The 18,800-nt window shown below is 38.0% G+C and overlaps 1 protein-coding gene across 1 annotated transcript in view; it reads left to right on the forward strand.

Annotated features, from left to right (window-relative positions):
- Nucleotides 1-1,236: 1,236 nt before the first annotated feature.
- Nucleotides 1,237-18,800, forward strand: part of FSIP1 (fibrous sheath interacting protein 1) — a 174,859-nt gene continuing 157,295 nt past the window's right edge. The window contains exons 1-5 of the mRNA XM_044232371.1: nucleotides 1,237-1,422; nucleotides 8,836-8,968; nucleotides 13,372-13,555; nucleotides 16,839-16,993; nucleotides 18,324-18,417. Of these exons, the coding sequence (XP_044088306.1) occupies nucleotides 8,843-8,968; nucleotides 13,372-13,555; nucleotides 16,839-16,993; nucleotides 18,324-18,417 (559 nt within the window). The 5' untranslated portion in view covers nucleotides 1,237-1,422; nucleotides 8,836-8,842. The remainder of the gene's footprint in view (nucleotides 1,423-8,835; nucleotides 8,969-13,371; nucleotides 13,556-16,838; nucleotides 16,994-18,323; nucleotides 18,418-18,800) is intronic.

Raw genomic sequence — 18,800 nt, forward strand, 5'->3', positions numbered from 1 at the left:
AGCCCTGGAGAGTCCTGAGCAGAGGAGTGACATGGTTTGACTTTGGTTTTGAAGACATCATTCAGGCTGCTGTTTGAAAGTAATAAGAGCAAGGAAGGCAGCAAGGAGGAAGGAAGTTGTAAAAATCTAGGTGAGAGATGATGGCAGTATAGACCAGAAGGTAAACACAGAAGGTGCTCAGACGTAGTTAGATTCTGGATATATTTTAAGTGTAAAGTCGATAGGATTTAAAACGAACTGATTGTAGAGTGTGAGGGGAAGAGGGATTAAGGACAACTTCAAAGTTTTTGGTCTGAGTCTGGCATGACGGAGTTGCCATTTACTGAGATAGATAAGAGGATGGGGTGGGAGTGGGGGTGACTGTGGAGAGTGTTGTTTTTTGACATGCTAGGTGCAAGATGCTTCTTATATCTAAGGAGAGACACCTTATAGTCGGCTAAATAAAAGTGGAGTTCAGGGGGAGAAGTCCGGGTTGGAGATAAAAACACAGGATTTAGCAGTATATGAATGGCATTTGCAGCCAGGTTTCTAAACCCAGTTTTTAAACCACTGCTCTAGATTGTAGCTGTGGTTCCCTGAGCAACTCACTTCACCTTTGTCTATTTGCTTCACTGAAAAACACTTAAAAAATACACATTCTACCTACCTGAAATAATGAGGCTAAAGGGGCTGTGTACGGGAAAAAGCCTTGTAAACTGTAAAGCGCTGTCCATACTAGCAAGCAGATAGTTGATGATACTGAGGATAAAGAAAAACAGTTTGGGGACCCACGGCAATGAGCTTACAATGAGCTTACAATGGGAGAATCCACGAAAAAAGAAAAGTGCAAAACTAGTATTTTTTATTTACGTGGAATCCAAAATATAGCAAGAATTTGAAATGCATGATCTTTTTGAGCTGCACAGCAATCTTGTGAGGAAGGAATTATTATTATTCCCACTTCACAGAGGAGGAAACAGCTGAGAGAGGATGGGAGACCTACGGAGCAACATATGAATGGTAGAGGGTCACATAAGCCTCTAGACGTCCTCCTTTCGAGTTCAATCTAAATACGAATAACCCTTTCCCCAGCCACAGCGTCCGCAGGAACACCGAGGAGAGAGGAGCGATGCCCCAGCCCGCGAGAGCCCAAGGGCATTCTTCGCCATCCCTGGCCCCCACACCTTATTTCCGCACGGTACAGCCCTTTTCTCTTCTCGCGATACTGGAAGCGTAATGCTTCTGGTTGCCAAGGGAACAGCGTTCCTGGAGGCAGGAGGGCTTTGTACGCAAAGCTCCCTCCCCCTCCAGAGAAGCTGGGGTGGCGGGAAAGACCCCTCCCCTTTGGGGGACAGTTGGGGACGCTGAGTGTCAGCGGTACGCTTCTGCGCCCGTCAGTGATCCGCCGACCGGCGACTGCCTCCCAGAGTTTCCGCGGGAAAGGTAAGTCACCATACCTGTTAGGACTCCACCTCCACGGCCGCGCGACCTGCCGCGGCTTGAGCTGGGCGGAGTCAGGTCGGGGCCGCGGCCGGGCTGGCAGGAAGAGGGGCAGGGCCAATGAGAGGGCGGGGCGGAGTCGTGTCTGGCTGCTGGGCCCGGAGACTGGCTGTTGGGGCGAAGGGGCAGGGCCAGGACCAGTAGGGGGCGAAGTGGGCGGGGTGGGCGGGGTGCGCAGGGCCTGGGAGGGAGGGGCATGCCCAATAGGAACGGAGCCGTCTGCCTCTACTGAGACGGTAGCCAGCGTTTCCACGTTCCCTACCTTAGGACGTCTATCAGGGACTCCCACTGTCCTTTGCCTTCTGGACCTTAAGATCTAACTAAAACTTACATTAAAAATTAATCGTCAGTCATTTGAAGTAAACCGTAAATAGCAAAGAATGCGAATAGGTATGTCACCGGGCGGCGTGGGGGGAAAGGTGGCCAGTAAACATTTGGCTGTAGACTCCCTTTGGCTGGTAAAGAAATGTAAATCAGACTCACCGATATCTTTGACACTTACCAACTGACAAAAGATGGAAAAGCTATGATGATAACCAGATTGACCTCAGGCCAGAATGGGGAAAGAGGCACTTTCTTCACACCCTGCTGATGGTGTAATTTGGTACAACCTTTTTGGTGCACAGTGTGGAGTCCTACCACAAGTTGAAATGCAAGTATTCTTGGGCTCAGTGTGGTTTATCATTCAAGTATATATTTTGTTTAGTATCTTCAAACGAAAATTCACACAAAGAGCTTAACTTGAAGTTGTGTGTGCCATTTGTGTGTGTTTGTATTGGGGAGGAGTAGGTAGTTAGAAAGGATAGAGGTTTGCATATGCCTAAAAGAAGTGAGATCCCCCAAGTCTATTAACAGTGATTCTTGGGGTGAAGAAAATTTTGACTTTTTAAAAAATATTTATATTTATTTATGAGAGAGGGAGAGAGCATTCATTGGGGGAGAGATGGAGGGAGAGAATCTTCCAATTGGAGTCCTGGGGAAGGGGGAGCCTGGCTTGGGGCTCATGACCTGAGCCAAAACCGAGTCCAACGCTCAACAGACCAAGGAACCCAGGCACCCTGGAAATTTTGATTTTAAAAAGTTGTACATTCTTCTATATTATTTGACTTTTTGCTTCTCATGGGGAAGTATTTTTTACACAAGAAATATGTAAGTTTAAAAAAAAACTTGTACCGTTAAATAACTTTTAGACATTAAAACCGTGAAAATAAATATAATTCCATATTTTTATTTATTTATTTTTATTTTTAAAAGATTTTATTTATTTATTTAACAGAGATCACAAGCAGGCAGAGAGGCAGGCGAAGAGAGAGGAAGGGAAGTAGGCTCTCTGCCCAGCAGAGGGCTGATGCGGGGCTGGATCCCAGGACTCTGGGATCATGACCTGAGCCAAAGGCAGAGTTTTTAATCCACTGAGCCACCTAGGTGCCCCAATTCCTTATTTTTAAAGGTTGGCTATTTAATGTTACTAAAAAGAGGAGCATTCATTTTCTTTCAGTTCTTCCTTTCATCTAAAATACCAAATTATGGCAGCCATGTGTCCCCATTTTGGTTTAAATGATCCGTGGTGATTGGATTTCTTAAAGCCTGTATAAAATTTATTTATTATATAATTATTAATAATCAACTACAATCAATATAATATACTAAACAATAATTAATATTATAGAATTGTATTAATTATTATATAGGCATATAATAATTTATTACACAATATATTCTATGTTATATAGAATATGTTTATATATTTATTATTTATATATTTATTAACTTATTATTTTTATTTTAAAAAGATTTTTATTTATTTGACACAGAGAGTGCACAAGCAGGTGGAGCACCAGGTAGAGGGAGAAGCAGACTCCTGGCTAAGCAGGGAGCCCCATGCGGGACTGGATCCCAGAACCCCAGGATCATGACCTAAGCCGAAGGCAGATGCTTAACTCACTGAGCCATCCAGCCACCCCTGAAAAAGTTTAAATTAATTTTGTTTGAAATTAATCTTATAAAAAGTTGATATGTGTTAGTGGTGATTGTTAAAATTTAGAATCTGGTGATATATCATCTGCTTAATGGAATATCATGAAATAAATAATATTTTATTTTTGGAATACCTTTAATGCAATAAGAAAATGCTTCCTCATGTGTTGTTAAGTGAGAAATATATAAGTCAAATTTTCGTGGAAACACAAAGAGAAAAAATGGATAAGAAATATGCCAATGATGAAGGGGCGCCTGGGTGGCTCAGTGGGTTAAGCCACTGCCTTCGGCTCAGGTCATGATCTCAGGGTCCTGGGATTGAGCCCCGCATTGGGCTCTCTGCTCAGCAGGGAGCCTGCTTCCTCCTCTCTCTCTGCCTGCCTCTCTGCCTACTTGTGATCTCTGTCTGTCAAATAAATAAATAAAAAATCTTAAAAAAAAAAAAGAAATATGCCAATGATGTTTAGCATAGAGTGGTGAATATTGGGTGATTTTTATTTATTTTTGAATATACTTTAATATATTCGAGACAGTTTTTTTCCTAGACATTTTTCTACAATGAATAAATTAACTATGACTTCAAGGTATACTTATTATTAGAAAATCAAAAGATACATATAAGCGAAAGGTAAAATAAAAGACCAAGAATGGGGCACCTGGGTGGCTCACTTGGTTAAGTGTCTGCCTTCTGCTCGGGTCATGATCTCAAGGTCCTGGGATCAAGCCTTACATTGGGCTCTCTGCTGAGCAGGGAGTCTGCTTCTCTTTCTCCCTCTGTTTGCTGCTCCCCCTGCTCGTGCTTGCTATTTCTCCTTCTCAAATAAATAAATAAAAATTTTAGGAAAAAAAAGACCAAGAACATTCATGAACCCACCAATCCAGAAGAACCCACCTCTGTTCCTTCTTTGGTTTGTTATCATCTTTCAGGTCCCTTTATGTATATTTCTTTAAGTAGAAAATCGAATTTTTTTTTTAAGCAAGGTGTTGACATTTCTCAAGATTTTTTTTTCCTTCCTTCTTTCCTCCCTCCCCCAAGTCCTTCCTTCCTTCCTTCCTCTCTTTCTTTCTTTTTTTGCCTAGGTAGAAAAAGTAATGGATAAGGGGCATTAGGATCTTATAGATATGCTTTCAGTGTTTAAGAAGAAATCTCAATAGCCACATAGAAATTCCACAAGAAAACATAAAACATTGTCAAAGAAAGTAATCAAATGATAATTAAATACTTAAGATGACAGAAGCACTAAATGTTGATTTAACCAAATACAGTGCCTTAACTGTATTGAGTCTATGTGGGGAAGAGTGAATTCCTCTATGTGAATTCCTTGTTTATGCCCTTAGCCAGTTTTCTATTTGAATGTTTCTTTTTCTTACAGATTGGTAAGATTTCCTTAAATATGTAAATTCATTAATCTTTTGTGTTTATCTGCATTGCATATATTTTCCCTATTTTCTCAGGTGCCTTTTAGTTTAATTTAGAGTTCTTTTTGTTTGTTTATTGACCTTTTTTTTTTTAGGTAATTGGTAGTATTCTTTTTTTTAAAAGTTTTTAAACAAACATATCATGTATCATTAGCCCCAGGGGTACAGGGTTACCCATGGGTACAGGTCTGTGAATTGCTGCCAGGTTTACACACTTCACAGCACTCACCATAGCACATACCCTCCCCAATGTCCATAACCCCACCACTCCTCACCTTCCCCCCATCAACCCTCAGTTTGTTTTGTGAGATTGTTTGTGAGATTTGTTTTGTGAGTCTCTTATGGTTTGTCTCCCTCCTGATCCCATCTTGTTTCATTTATTCTTTTCCTACTCCCCAAACCCCTCACGTTCCATCTCCACTTCCTCATATCAGGGAGATCATATGAGAGTTGTCTTTCTCTGATTGACCTACTTTGCTAAGCATCATACCCTCTAGTTCCATCCATGTTGTCACAAATGGCAAGATTTCATTTCTTTTGATGGCTGCATAGTATTCCATTGTATATATATATACCACATCTTCTTTATCCATTCATCTGTTGATGGACATCTAGGTTCTTTCCATAGTTTGGCTATTGTGGACATTGCTGCTATAAGCATTCAGGTGCACGTGCCCCTTTGGATTATTACGTTTGTATTTTTAGCATAAATACCCAGTAGTGCAATTGCTGGGTCGTAGGGTAGCTTTATTTTCAACTTTTTGAGAACCTCCATGCTGTTTTCCAGAATGGTTGCACCAGCTTGTATTCCCACCAACAGTGTAGGAGGGTTCCCCTTTCTCTGTATCCTCGCCAGTATCTGTTATTTTCTGACTTGTTAATTTTAGCCATTCTGACTGGTGTGAGGTAGTATCCATTGTGGTTTTGATTTGTATTTCCCTGATGCTGAGTGATGTAGAGCACTTTTTCATGTGTCTTTGGCCATCTGGATGTCTTCTTTGCAGAAATGTCTGTTCATGTCCTCTGCCCATTTCTTGATTGGATTATTTGCTCTTTGAGTTTGCTAAGCTCTTTATAGATTTTGGATACTAGCCCTTTATCTGATATATCATTTGCAAATATCTTCTCCCATTCTCTCAGTTGTCTTTTGGTTTTGTTGACTGTTTTCTTTGCTGTGCAAAAGCATTTGATCTTGATGAAGTCCCAATAGTTCATTTTGCCCTTGCTTTGTTTTTTGACTTTTAAGAGCCATAAATGTTAGGTTTTCAAAGCTACTAGTCTCTTCCTTTTTGGTTTATGCTCTTGGTGTTATCTTTAGTAAGTCATTAATTTGTTATGTGAATTATCTTTATATTTCCTTTTAGTCCCTTGGAGATTTCTTATTTTACATTTATGTATTATTTTAAAAATTAGTTTTTACTTTTATTTAAGTAGTGTAGTAAAAAACATCAAACTCTACTATAACATTTACAATGGAAGAAAATAGAAGCAGTACCTATGGTTGCTCAGAGGCAACCATCCTGAACTTGTAAATATTATGCTTATATAACTATGGGTTGGCTCTATCAGTTTTGGAGCATTTTCTTTGATTTCCCATCATGACAGATTAATATCTTATACTACTTCTCCTTTTATGTACTCCTTCCCATATACACTCAATATAGATAAGGCTCAGTATTTGGTTAAATCAACATTTAGTGCATCTGTCATTATAATACTTAATTATCATTTGATTGCTTTCTTTGACAATGCTTTATTTTTCTTGTGAAATTTCTATGTGGCTCTTCAGATTTCTTCTTAGACATTCAAACCCATCTATAAGATTGTAATTCAATGGCTCTCATCCATTTTTTTCTACAGAGACAAAGTCATAAGATCGTCAGTTATATCCCCCCGCCCTGGGAACTGTATTTTATTTAATTTATTATTTTCAGGAACAAACATAAGAGAACAGACCTATTTCTAAAGCAAACTGGGAGATTTCTGGAGCTTTTTAGATGATCTATGTCATTGACGGTTCTCTGTTCTTCTCCCTTTACTGACAGGTATTATACTGGCTCTACAAACTCTTCCATCTCATTGCTCCCTCTGTAAGCTGCAATCAGTCTCCCTTGACAGCCTGCTCATGGCATTTACAAGACTTTTGGCCTTTTAGTGACTTACGCTTTTTGATTGTGTTGTGATGGGCCAGGGTGATCCGTCATTCCACAATAATAATGTCAGCGCCTTCCTGAGTGAGCCCAGATGCCTTTGCCGAGTTTGAATAAAGTTGAGATCAATGCCTTTTTCATTTGCTAAGATGGAAAGAGTTGACCTACTGGTCCCTTAAGCATCGGCTTTGGCACATTGACAAATCATATTATCCCTCTGTGTGCCTTGGAGGAGCAACGCCTTGTTGATGTTTATGCTTCCTCCTATATCCAAAACTTCCCTGGACTCTGCCTCCGCTGTTCAAAAAAAGAAAGAAAGGTGAATCATTGTGTAGGGTGAAAAAAGACATTGTTTACACTTACTGGGGCCAGAGGCAATTGTCTTTCCTCTTTCTGTTATGAGAGAAAAGGTTTAATTCATAATTAATAGAAATCTAGGGAGATTATGAAATTTAGGGAAGGATCATTGGAAGATCCATTTACATGTAAAGCTAAGTATGAGAAGGCAAACTCTGGAATTCTCCTATTTTTTCCATTTTCTCAGCACACATGATACCCTAGCATTACTGAGCAGATCTGGAATGGTCCTGATTAAGGGCACAGTTTAGAAGAATCAAGGTGCCTATAATGCTCAAGTTCTCCCACTAGTTTAAACTATCTTGTCTAATAATCCTTGCTTCAGAAAACGGTACTTGGAATAGGGAACCACAGGGGTGACAGACCTATGGATGGTGTTGCACGAAAAATAGAAGTTGGTAATAGGGGGCCAGATAGTAAGGGTGTGTCCTCTAGCAAAGAAAGTAGGTTTTATTCTCTCGTTTCTGAGGGTGAAGTAGAATCATAGGTTTTAAAAGTGGGGGACTGGTAGAAAAAGAGTGGTAACCAGGAGATGGTACTCCATGAAAATGTGGTACCAAGGAGGAGAGGAGAAGTCAGAGCTGAGAGCTGAGCTAGAATAGGAAGCACTAGATACAAAAAGGAAGGCAAAACCCGAAGAAAGTAGAGGACTTAGGTAGGCATCATTACGATGAAGTAAATCTGGGTTGAACGGCTAGGTGCTCTATGAGTATCTTCTTAAGACAAGGACACGGTAAATGTTTCTTTCTTTCTTTCTTTTTTTTAAGATTTTAATTAACTAACTAATTAATTAATTAATTAATTTTTAAAAAAGATTTTATTTTATTTATTTGTCATAGAGAGAGCAGCGAGAGCAAGCATAGGCAGACAGAGTGGCAGGCAGAGGCAGAGGGAGAAGCAGGCTCCCCGCCAAGGAAGGAGCCTGATGTGGGACTCGATCCCAGGACGCTGGGATCATGACCTGATCCGAAGGCAGCTGCTTAACCAACTGAGCCACCCAGGCGTCCCAAGATTTTAATTATTTATTTGACAAACAGAGATCCCAAGTAGACAGAGAGGCAGGCAGAGAGCCTGCTGAGCAGAGAGCCTGATGCAGGGCTCAATCTCAGGACACCGAGATCATGACCTGAGCCGAAGGCAGAGGCTTTAACCCACTGAGCCACCCAGGCGCCCCTAAATGTTTCTTTTTGAGGCACAGGAAGCCCCTGAGATAGCAGTCACTCTGCATTCTTTTTTAGCCACTTTCTGCATCTAACCTCCTGGTCACAAGGTTTTCTACCTACAGTAAGAGAAAATCCCTGGACACAGAGATCTTTTGACAGAATTAGGGTAGTGTGACTTTGGTGGCAACATAATCCTTATTAACAAAGGTTCTGAGCTAACTGTGCATTAACTCTAATGAAACATGCAAGCATACAGGTCATAACTAGTTTTAATTTCTTGTTTGTTTCAGGGTATCGATGGATATTATAAAGGGAAACTTAGATGGAATTTCAAAACCATCCTCAAGTTCAAGAATACGTCCTGGGAGTAGAGATTCGAGTACTTCTTTGGAGGTACTCTCACCGGAACCGGCATCCTTCAAGGTACCTCGCTGTGTAGAAATGATTTCAAGTCCCTCTCTTGAACTCTAGCACTTGATAAACTAACGCTGTTTTTAATATCCCTCTTAAAGGATCCTCTTGAGACGGTATGTTTTGGGACCACTCGCAGATTTCTTCTTGGATTTTACTTTAGATCATTTGGCAAATCACAATAAAGATACAGGACAGTTCTATCACTCCTCAAAAATTTCTTCATGCCACCCCTTTGTCCTTAATCTCTCCTATTCTTTTTTATTTAAATTCAATTAATTAACACATAGTGTATTATTAGTTTCAGAGGTACAGTTCAGTGATTCATCGGCTGTGTATAACACCCAATGCTCATTATATCATGTGCCCGCCTTAATTCCATCACCCAGTTACCCATACCCTCCCACATCCCCTCCAGAAACCCTCAGTTTCTTTCCTATGAGTAAGAGTCTCTTATGGTTTGTCTTCCTCTCTGATTTTGTCTTATTTTATTTTTCTGTCTTTTCCCTATAGTCCTTTGTTTTATTTCTTAAATCCCTCATATCAGCGAGATAATATAATTATCTTTCTCTGATTGACTTACTTTGCTTATCTTTCTCTGATTGACTTACTTCACTTAGAACTATTCTCTAGTTCCATCTACATTGTTGCAAATGGTAAGATTTCATTTTTGATGGCTGCATAATATTCCATCGTGTGTGTGTGTGTGTGTGTGTGTGTGTGTGTGTGTGTGTATTTAAAAAATCTCTCTCTCTCTCTCTCTCTCTCTCTCTATATATATATATATATATATGTCACCTCTTCTTTATCCATTTATCTGTTGATGGCCATCTGGGCTCTTTCCATAGTTTGTCTATTTCACTCTGCCCTACTCTTAATCCTGGAAACTCCTGATCTATTCTCTACCTATGGTTTCTCTTTTTCCAGAGAGTCATATGAATTGAATTAAAAAGTGCGTAGCTTTTTGGGATGCCTGGGTGGCTCAGTTGGGTTAAAGCCTCTGCCTTCGGCTCAGGTCATGTTCTCAGGGTCTGGGATAGAGCCCCGCATTCGGCTGTCTGCTCAGCGGGGAGCCTGTTCCCTCTCACTCTCTACCTGCCTCTCTGCCTGCTTGTGATCTCTGTCCCTCAAATAAATAAATAAACCCTTTAAAAAAAAAGTGTGTAGCTTTTGAGTCTGACTTTCCCTGTTGGCACAATGCATTTGTGACTTCTCTATTGTTATAATAGGTATCAATAGTTCACTCCTTATTACTAATGAGTAGTGTTCCTTTGTGTGGGTGTACCACAGTGTGTTTATCCATTAAGATGTTAAGGAACATTTGGATTGTTTGCAGGTTTTGGTGTTTATGAATAAGCTGCTATTAATATTTATATACTGAATTTTTTGGGGGGGAGAAATAGTTTTTAATTTTTCTTGGGTAAATACCTAGGAGTTGGATTACTGGGATGTATGGTAAGTGTATGTTTAACTATAAGAGACTGCAGAACTGTTTTCTGTTGCCATGAGAAATATGAGAGTTCCAGCAGCTGATATTGTTAGTTTTTTTTTTGAAGCCATTCTAATAGTTATATACTAGTTATCTCATTGTAATTTTAACTCACATTTTCCTGGTGACTAATAATGAATGTATTTTCATGTACTTCTTTGTAATCCACATATCTCTTTTGGAAAGTGTATTAGTTTTCTTTTCTTTTTTGACAGACAGAGATCATAAGTAGGCAGAGAGGCAGGCAGAGAGAGAGGGGGAAGCAGGCTCCCTACGGAGCAGAGAGCCTGATGCTGGGCTCGATCCCCGGACCCTGAGACCATGACTTGAGCCAAAGGCACAGACTTAACCATTGAGCCACCCAGGCACCCCAAGTGTATTAGTTTTCTTTGTCTGACTTTTAAAATTGTATTTTTTTTATTGTTAACTTCTGAGAGTTCTTTATATATATAAAATTGTATTTTTTTTCTTATAACTTTTGAGAGTTCTTTATGTATCATGTCAGATATATGATTTGCAAATATTTTCTACTGGTCTGTAGCTTGACTTTTCATTCTTTTAACTGTGTCTTTTGAAGAGCAAAAACTTGAAATTTTGTTAACTGCAGTTTGTCAAAATTTTTTTGAGGCTTGTGTTTTTTTGTTGCATCCAAGAATTCTTTGTTTAAGCCAGGGTTCCAAAGATTTCCTCCTCTGTTTTCTTCTGAAAGTGTTATAGTTTTATGTGTTACATTTTTATATTTTGCATTTAGCCTCTGTTGTTGCCAGTGAGAGGGCTTTTGTAAATCTGATATTCATTACAGTGTGTGCTGTGTGCTGTGGTTGCTTTAACTTTTTTTTCTTTGTCTTCAGTATCTACTGTTATTCACCTTTGTATGGATTTATTTATTTTATCTTTCTGGTGATCAGAACTTCTTCAATCTGAGGATTTGTGTGTTTTGTTTTTTTGAAAAATTCTCAGTCATTTAAAAAAATGTTTCTAATATTGCCTCCTTTTTTTCTCTTGCATTATCATGAAAGTCATATTAAATATCTGTTGAAATTTTCCCTGCTATCCTTTATTTCTCTTATCTTCTTTTTAATATTTTCTATTCATTTCTTTCTCTGTGTTTCATCCTAGGGACTTTTTAACATCTATTTTTGAATTTTTGAATTCTTTCTTATACTATGTCAAATCTACTCTTTAATCCATTGAATTTTTTAAAAAGATTTTATTTATTTATTTGACAGACAGAGATCACAAGTAGTCAGAGAGAGAGGCAGGCAGAGTGAGAGAGGGTAGTGGGGGGAAGCAGGCTCCCTGCAGAGCAGAGAGCCCAGATGCGGGGCTTGATCCCAGGACCCCGAGATAATGACCTGAGCCTAAGGCAGAGGCTTTAACTCACTGTGCCACCCAGATGCTCCTAATCCATTGAATTTTTAAAGTTAATGACATATTTTTAATTTCTGGAAGCCCTTTTTAGTTTATTTTCAAATAAACTAAAAGGGTTGGTGCTAATGGAGTGAGGAACTGTGGGTAAAATTATAAAATGGGTAAAGTTTGCCTTTTGTTCTCCAGTTTCATCTTTTTGCTCCATTGCTCTTGTTCATTCTAAGAGTTAGGATCGTATGGGGTGATAGATATAAAAGGTCTTTCTGTGTCCTAAAGTGGACACAAAATATACCATCCAAGTATATTGCTAATATCTAGTTATGTTTTCTATATTCTGTATTCCCCTATATAAACACCATTCTCCGGGAAAGGTCGGCCAAATTCATTTATGCCAAGATATAAATAACTGACAGGGCTCATGTGATCTCTTCCAACAATTTCAGCATTTTTACAGAACTCTGTAGCCTCAGGGATTTACTGGGTTTTATGGAATTTAAGGGTTTAACCCGGCCTTTCACAGAAGTGTGTTTTTGAACAGATCTAGTATAGAATGAAACCAGTGGAGGCCTAACCTACAAATAAGAAAAACAATGCCTGTGTAATTTTGGCTCAGTTCCACTGGGACTTATGCCCTAGTCCAGGTGAACAGAGATGCTCCGTGCCGTCCTGTGTCCCTGGCAGCTTTATTCTCCATAACACCCACCTTCTGTCCTGGAGATTCACAGAGGGGCACAGATTCCCGTGGCCGAGAGTTGACCACGTGGATGCAGAGAGAACAGAAAACCCTCCAAGGGCTGAATTCTTACGTTGGGAGGAGAAAGGTATTCCTCGCAGCAGTGGCTGACTCTCTCTCTCTTTCTCTCTCAGGTTTTGCCTCTCCCTTGGGCTGTGTTCCCTTCCACTGTGACTCTCACTGCCACTAGCAGCTGTCAGGGGTTACGATCCCTGTCCTCCTCCTCCCCCCCCATGCAGCCATGGATGTCTTTTCTTGTTCTCTCAGGAAAACACAGCTGCCCCAAACTGGTGTTTTCAAAATGAGCATTGCTAAAATAGAAAGAGAAACCAAAATGAAATAGAAAAACTGTGACTAGCTTAAAAAATAATCACGAAAGCACGGATTCTGACTTGAAGACTCACGTTAGAAACACATCTCCATTCAGACTCTTTGCTTTTCAACTCTTTATAGCCACATGTAGCTAGTGGCCATCATGTGGGACAGCAGAGTGCTGACTCTCCATCCGAGTGAGAGCTCAGGGAGCAGGCACCATCATGCCTCATCTCCAGGGTGGGCAGAGAATGGTTCTTTGTGGGACTGATTCCTGCCCCTTCTCTATATTGCTGGAAATTGCTGGGCAATGGGGCAATTGGTGCAAATGTTACTAAATTTAGTTGCGTAGTTAAATTATATTTAATTAAAAAGTGTAATATTTCTAGACTAGTTTAACACTAATGTAAGTATGTGAGGACATACACACACTAGTGTTAAACTAGTCTAGAAATGTAAAGTCTTCAAGAATATATTATTTATGAAAATTATTTCTTTGGAAATAATGAGGTTGATACTGCAATCAAGTTAAACTCTGGTAAAGAGAACAACTCAGACAGCGGCAATGCAGAAGAAAATAGAAACAATAATGATGATAAAGGGGAAAAGGACTCGGAAAACCCAAAATTGGTGGAGGATGGATCAGACAAAGGTCTGAACTTTGTTCAACATCAGACAGTCCCTGACTGTTCAGGTAGGATAATCACTGGGTGATTGGGTAATGACAGTGACAGATATTATAGTTCAAATATTAGAGTTACATATGTTTTTTATCAGCTGGGTAGAAATAATAGTCAAGAGGCATACCGTTGTGAGCACCGGTTTTTATTTAGAATAATGTGGAGTCCTTAAAAACACTTAGAAAAATGATGAAATTTGTGAAATAATGAATAAAATAAAATAATAAAAACACTTAAAAACACAGAAAAATAATGAAATTTGTGAAATAAATAATAAAATAATGAAACAGAAACATAACTGAATAAAATTGTTATTGTGGTCATTTTACATTAATCAAGTAGAAAGTGTTTCTGCATTTTATGACATGGTTTATTGATCTTTTTGATGACTAAATTATGCAATAAAATATATCCTGTAATTTATATATGACTTCTTCAGGATAATCCCATTTGATCTTAATAATTTTTAGATTTTTAATGAGCCCTTTTTTCCCCCTGGTTATTAAGTTAATACTGGTCAGAGTGAATTAGAACAGCATTTCTAAAAATGTGGTCTGCAGAGCCCTGGGGATTGCTGGGACCTTTACAGGAATTTTGCAAAGTGAGACTACTTTCATCGTAATACTCTAATATCAGTAATACAATTCATTGTAATACTGAAATAATGCCATTTGCCTTTTTACCCACTGAATGGACATTGCAGTGATGGTACAAAAGCATTGGTGAATAAAATTGCTGGTGCTTTCTTTTGCATGAATAAAGGCAATATATCCCATTGTACTAGTAGTCATTGTGTTCTTCATGACCAGATACTGGCAGAAGAAAGAAATAGCCAGTGCCAGTCAAGAACATCTTTGATGGAGCAGTAAAAATTATTAATCTTATCGAATCTTGCTTTTTCAAATATACATCTTTATAATTGCCTGTGAGGTAAAATGGCAGGTATATAAAGCAATTCTGCTGTAAACCAAAATGTGAAGTTTGGGTTGAGGAACAGTACTTGTATGATAGTTGAAGTTGAGAACTGACCTGGCCACTTTTTAATGGAACACCATTCTTATGCAAAAGAAAGACTGACAGACAAACTATTATCATTTAGGCTTGGGTATTTGGCAGCCATTTTTTAAAAAGATGAAATGAGCCTGCTACTTCAAGGAAAATAATTGACAGTATCTTTTGTCAATGATAAAATTTGGGCTTTAAAAGTGAAAATAGAATTTTGGAAAACTTGTGTATGTCATTCCAATATTTAGACTTCTCTGATAAAATATGATGATGGTATTAACCAATGAGATTTTAAAAAATACTAAATATTTAAACAATTTTTAAAAAAAAATTTAAATATACCAAAATGTGTTAACATTTTGAAGGTCTGCATAAGTCAGTGAATTATCATTTTCCAAATGACCAGTGCAGGGTAAAAAATCCATTCAGCATGAAAGATAATTGTATGGATTTTAATAGGACAAATACATAAAGCTCACTGATATGGTTATAAATTTCACATTATAACTACTCTTTAAAAAAAATACCCCTTGTTGAGTTTTGATATAGTATCAAAGAAGAGTATCCACAATTACCTGAGAAAGTTATTACATTTCCCCTCCCCTTTCCAAGTACATGTCTTTATGAGGCCAGATTTTCTTCATATACTCTTAAGTGAAACAAGAGATTGCAATATATTATACAAGTAGATTTGAGAATCTAGCTGTCTTCTATCAAGCTAGATATTACAAATTTAAAACAATGCCATTCTTCTTAATAATTTTTGAATATATAGTTATTTGTCATAAAAATATTATATTTATGTTAATATGTAATTACTAATAACATTTTTAAAATGCATAAATAAATCTGTATAATATTTTTCAGTTTTTATTTCTAATATGGTAATTATCAATAGATGTAACATAAACGAAAGCTGTTTTGGGTTCTCAATAATTTTTAAGGCTATAAAGAGAAGCGGAGGTCATAAACTTTGAGAGCTGCTGACTTAGAGTATGTCTAGTATGTGGTTAGCTCTCAAAGTTGGGCTGGGTGACTCAGGATCACAGTTATCAGGAAATGAGGCATTATAGTTGAGATTAGCTGTTGGCCCAGTTTAAAGATTTCGTTTATTTTATTTATTTGAGAGAGAGAGGGAGAGCGCAGGCGTGCATGTTTGGGCGCAAGCAGGGAACAGCAGAGGGAGAGGGACAAGCAGACTCTGTGCTGAGCATGGAGCCCAACGCCCTGATTCGATCTCATGATCCTGAGATCATGACCCCAGCCAAAATCAAGCGTCAGATGTCCAACCCATTGAACCACCCCAGGCACCCTGCTCTTGGCCTAGTTTATGCTGTACTTGTTTCTGTTGTTTCAGAACTGCACGACTACCTACTGTATAGTCCACTTATATTATATGGAGGCTGAGAGTGCTAGGATTGGCAGTGAGGGACTAGAACTAAAGGCTCTTGCATTTGAAATAAGTACGCAATAAGGTTTGCAAAGCCTGCTTATTAATAAGATCAGTATCCTTTTTGGATAAGCTAATTCCCTTCTGGAGATAATCTTTTCCTTAAAGAGGAAGTGATATACATTATAGAGAAACACGCTGGACTCTCTGGATTTTAAAAAGTTGCAAAATTTGGTCTTTCTTAGCAGAATATGCCTTTTTTCTTCTTTCTTTTTTAGAATATGCCATTTCTAATTAACCTAGAATGGCTGAGATTGAACATTTATGCTCATTGGCAGATTATTATCTTTCATGGCCAAGATATGGAAGGAACTCAAGGACACTTAAAGGGGAGTGGGAAATACAGGCTTCCAGTCACGGAATTAATAAGTCATGGGAATAAAGGGCACAGCATAAGGAATTCAGTCAATGGTATTGCTTTTTTTTTTTTCAGTCAATGAATGGTATTAGCATTATATGGTGACAGTTGGTAGCTATGCTTGTGGTGTGCATAGAGCGTGTTATAGAGTTTTGAATACTATGTTGTATACTTGAAACTAATGTAAAATTGTGTGTCAATTATGCTTAAATTAAAAAAATTTTTAAAAAGGGAAAAAAGAAAAGATCCAGTTATTTCAACTTGAAACAGAGATAAATGTCTATTTCACAGGGTTGTTAGATAATTAAATGAAAAAATACATGTGAAAGTACTTTGTAAATCAAGATATGTGACACCAATATTAGTTATTCTTGTGAGCCATAAACATTTGTTGAATGAAAAAACAAATAGCAGATAAAACACAAAATAAAACTTTATGGTTGTACTAAACTTCAAACTCATTCCTACTTTCAATGCAATATAGATGAACCTGAATTAAAAGAATTAGATTCTCAACTTCAAGATGCTATTCAGAAGATGAGGAGGCTTGATAAGATATTGGTGAAGAGACAATATAGAGAAAAAGAAATTAAGAAGCAAGGTCTAGACATGAGAATAAAGCTGTGGGAAGAACTCAAGGTAAGGAATGTTTACCATATACTGACATGGAAGAAAATTTCCTCTAAGATGAGTAAAAGCATGGACTGTGGTCATATCAGTGTAGTCTGCCTTTATGATTTATTTTGTGGAAGTAGGGCAGTGGTGCATATATGTCTGCATTGGGTGGTGGGTGAGGGAGATAGTTTTCTTGAACTTGTCAAGGTAACTTAGCAGCATTCCAGATTTCACGTACTTTTTAGACAAGTTCATTTTCCACAGACAGCACGGTAGACATCTCTTCCTGGTTTCAGGCTGGGGTTTCTCCATCTCTGGAATAGAATGTCATGTGGCACCTACATTCGAGGATGTATGTCTGCTTTTTCTTCAGCAAGCTTACAGTTTGGAGATAAATTCATAAATATACCAAACATTTAACCCTCTGCTGACCATTATTACTTGAGTAAACTTTTGTGACTAGGAAGTGAGGAGTTCACTGTGTCATATGCCAGTCAGGATCTCTTAGAAGCTGTGAAGTGCTTGTGGTCTGTGACCACGCTGTATTTGCTTCTGTTTCAGTACATTTCTAGTACTCTGTTAATGTTCCTTGGCCTTCTTGGACCTTTTATTCTCTGTAGTATTGAGAGGTGGAAGTTGACCAGGTGTTTGCACTGACTTGATGTATAGCCATTGGCTCATATTTGAACTTTGCTCCTTAAAGGAGAGCGCTTTTAAAGTAAGGAGTATTATAAAAACAGATTGGTTGTTTTTGATAAATTCCTCCTTGATTAGTTGTTGACTTCAAGGAAATTTCCTAGATGATAATATGAATTAAAAAAGAAATAATTAAAAGTACATTTTTATAAGATTCCCAGGCAGGCCATGGGCTAGAAAGAAAGCACCAATCAAAATGCAGTGCTTTAAACTAGAGAAATGATTTGTGTAAATTTTAGCAGAAAAAGTTAGTCTATCATTTACTCTTATTGAGTAACAAATTTTTACTTGTTTGGAAATAAGAATGATAACTGGACCCATAATAAAATATAGTATCAATCTTGAAATGTCTGAAACTGTAATTTGATGATGTACCTTTAGGTTACTAATTAGTTATAGACATACTAAACAGAAGCTGAAGAAGATTTAACCAAGATAATTATTATATAATGATAGACATATATTCCAACTCTATTGGAGACTATTAATTGCTAGAATTTTGTGGAAATAGGAACATTAATAAATTTCCTAACTAAAGAAATACAAATGAATCTTCTTTTTTGTATGTACACAGTTTGAATTCCATGGAATTAAAAAAAAAATCGATGAGTATAGTTACCTTCTTTTTCCATGTTTAAACTTGTTTCTCTTTTATTAGTTTGCAAAAACTGGTGAAACTTTGCAAAGTAATGAGGAAATGGAAAATACAAAAAAGTTTCTAGCTTTGACTGATGCATCAGAAGAAACTGCACGTGAGTAAAATTTGTCTTTGTTTTTATCTCAGAGTTATAGTTTATTTGGATTAAAGTAAGATTTCCAGTTCATCTGTTTTATCTTTTTCTAAGCCTAACTGTTCTTTAGGGGAAATGATCACATTAAGTGGGATTATATGAAACTATCCTGAGTGTAGAGAAGTTTCAGAGGCTTCTAGGGTTTGTATCTGCTCACAGGTGTGGGGGCAGCACAGTGAAAAACTGGGAAAGAGACAAAGTGTCTTTGCCTTTACTTCTGTGCCTCTTAGATACCTCTAGGCACCCAGTCTATGCAGACTGTCTCCTAACTGCCTAGAGTCCTCCCATGGAGGGTCCTACCCAGGCTTCTGCAACCCCTTTCATAAAAACCCATTACTGATTTG

Source organism: Neovison vison, chromosome 13 (genome assembly GCF_020171115.1).
Source record: "Neovison vison isolate M4711 chromosome 13, ASM_NN_V1, whole genome shotgun sequence".
Taxonomy (NCBI): Eukaryota; Metazoa; Chordata; class Mammalia; order Carnivora; family Mustelidae; genus Neogale; species Neogale vison.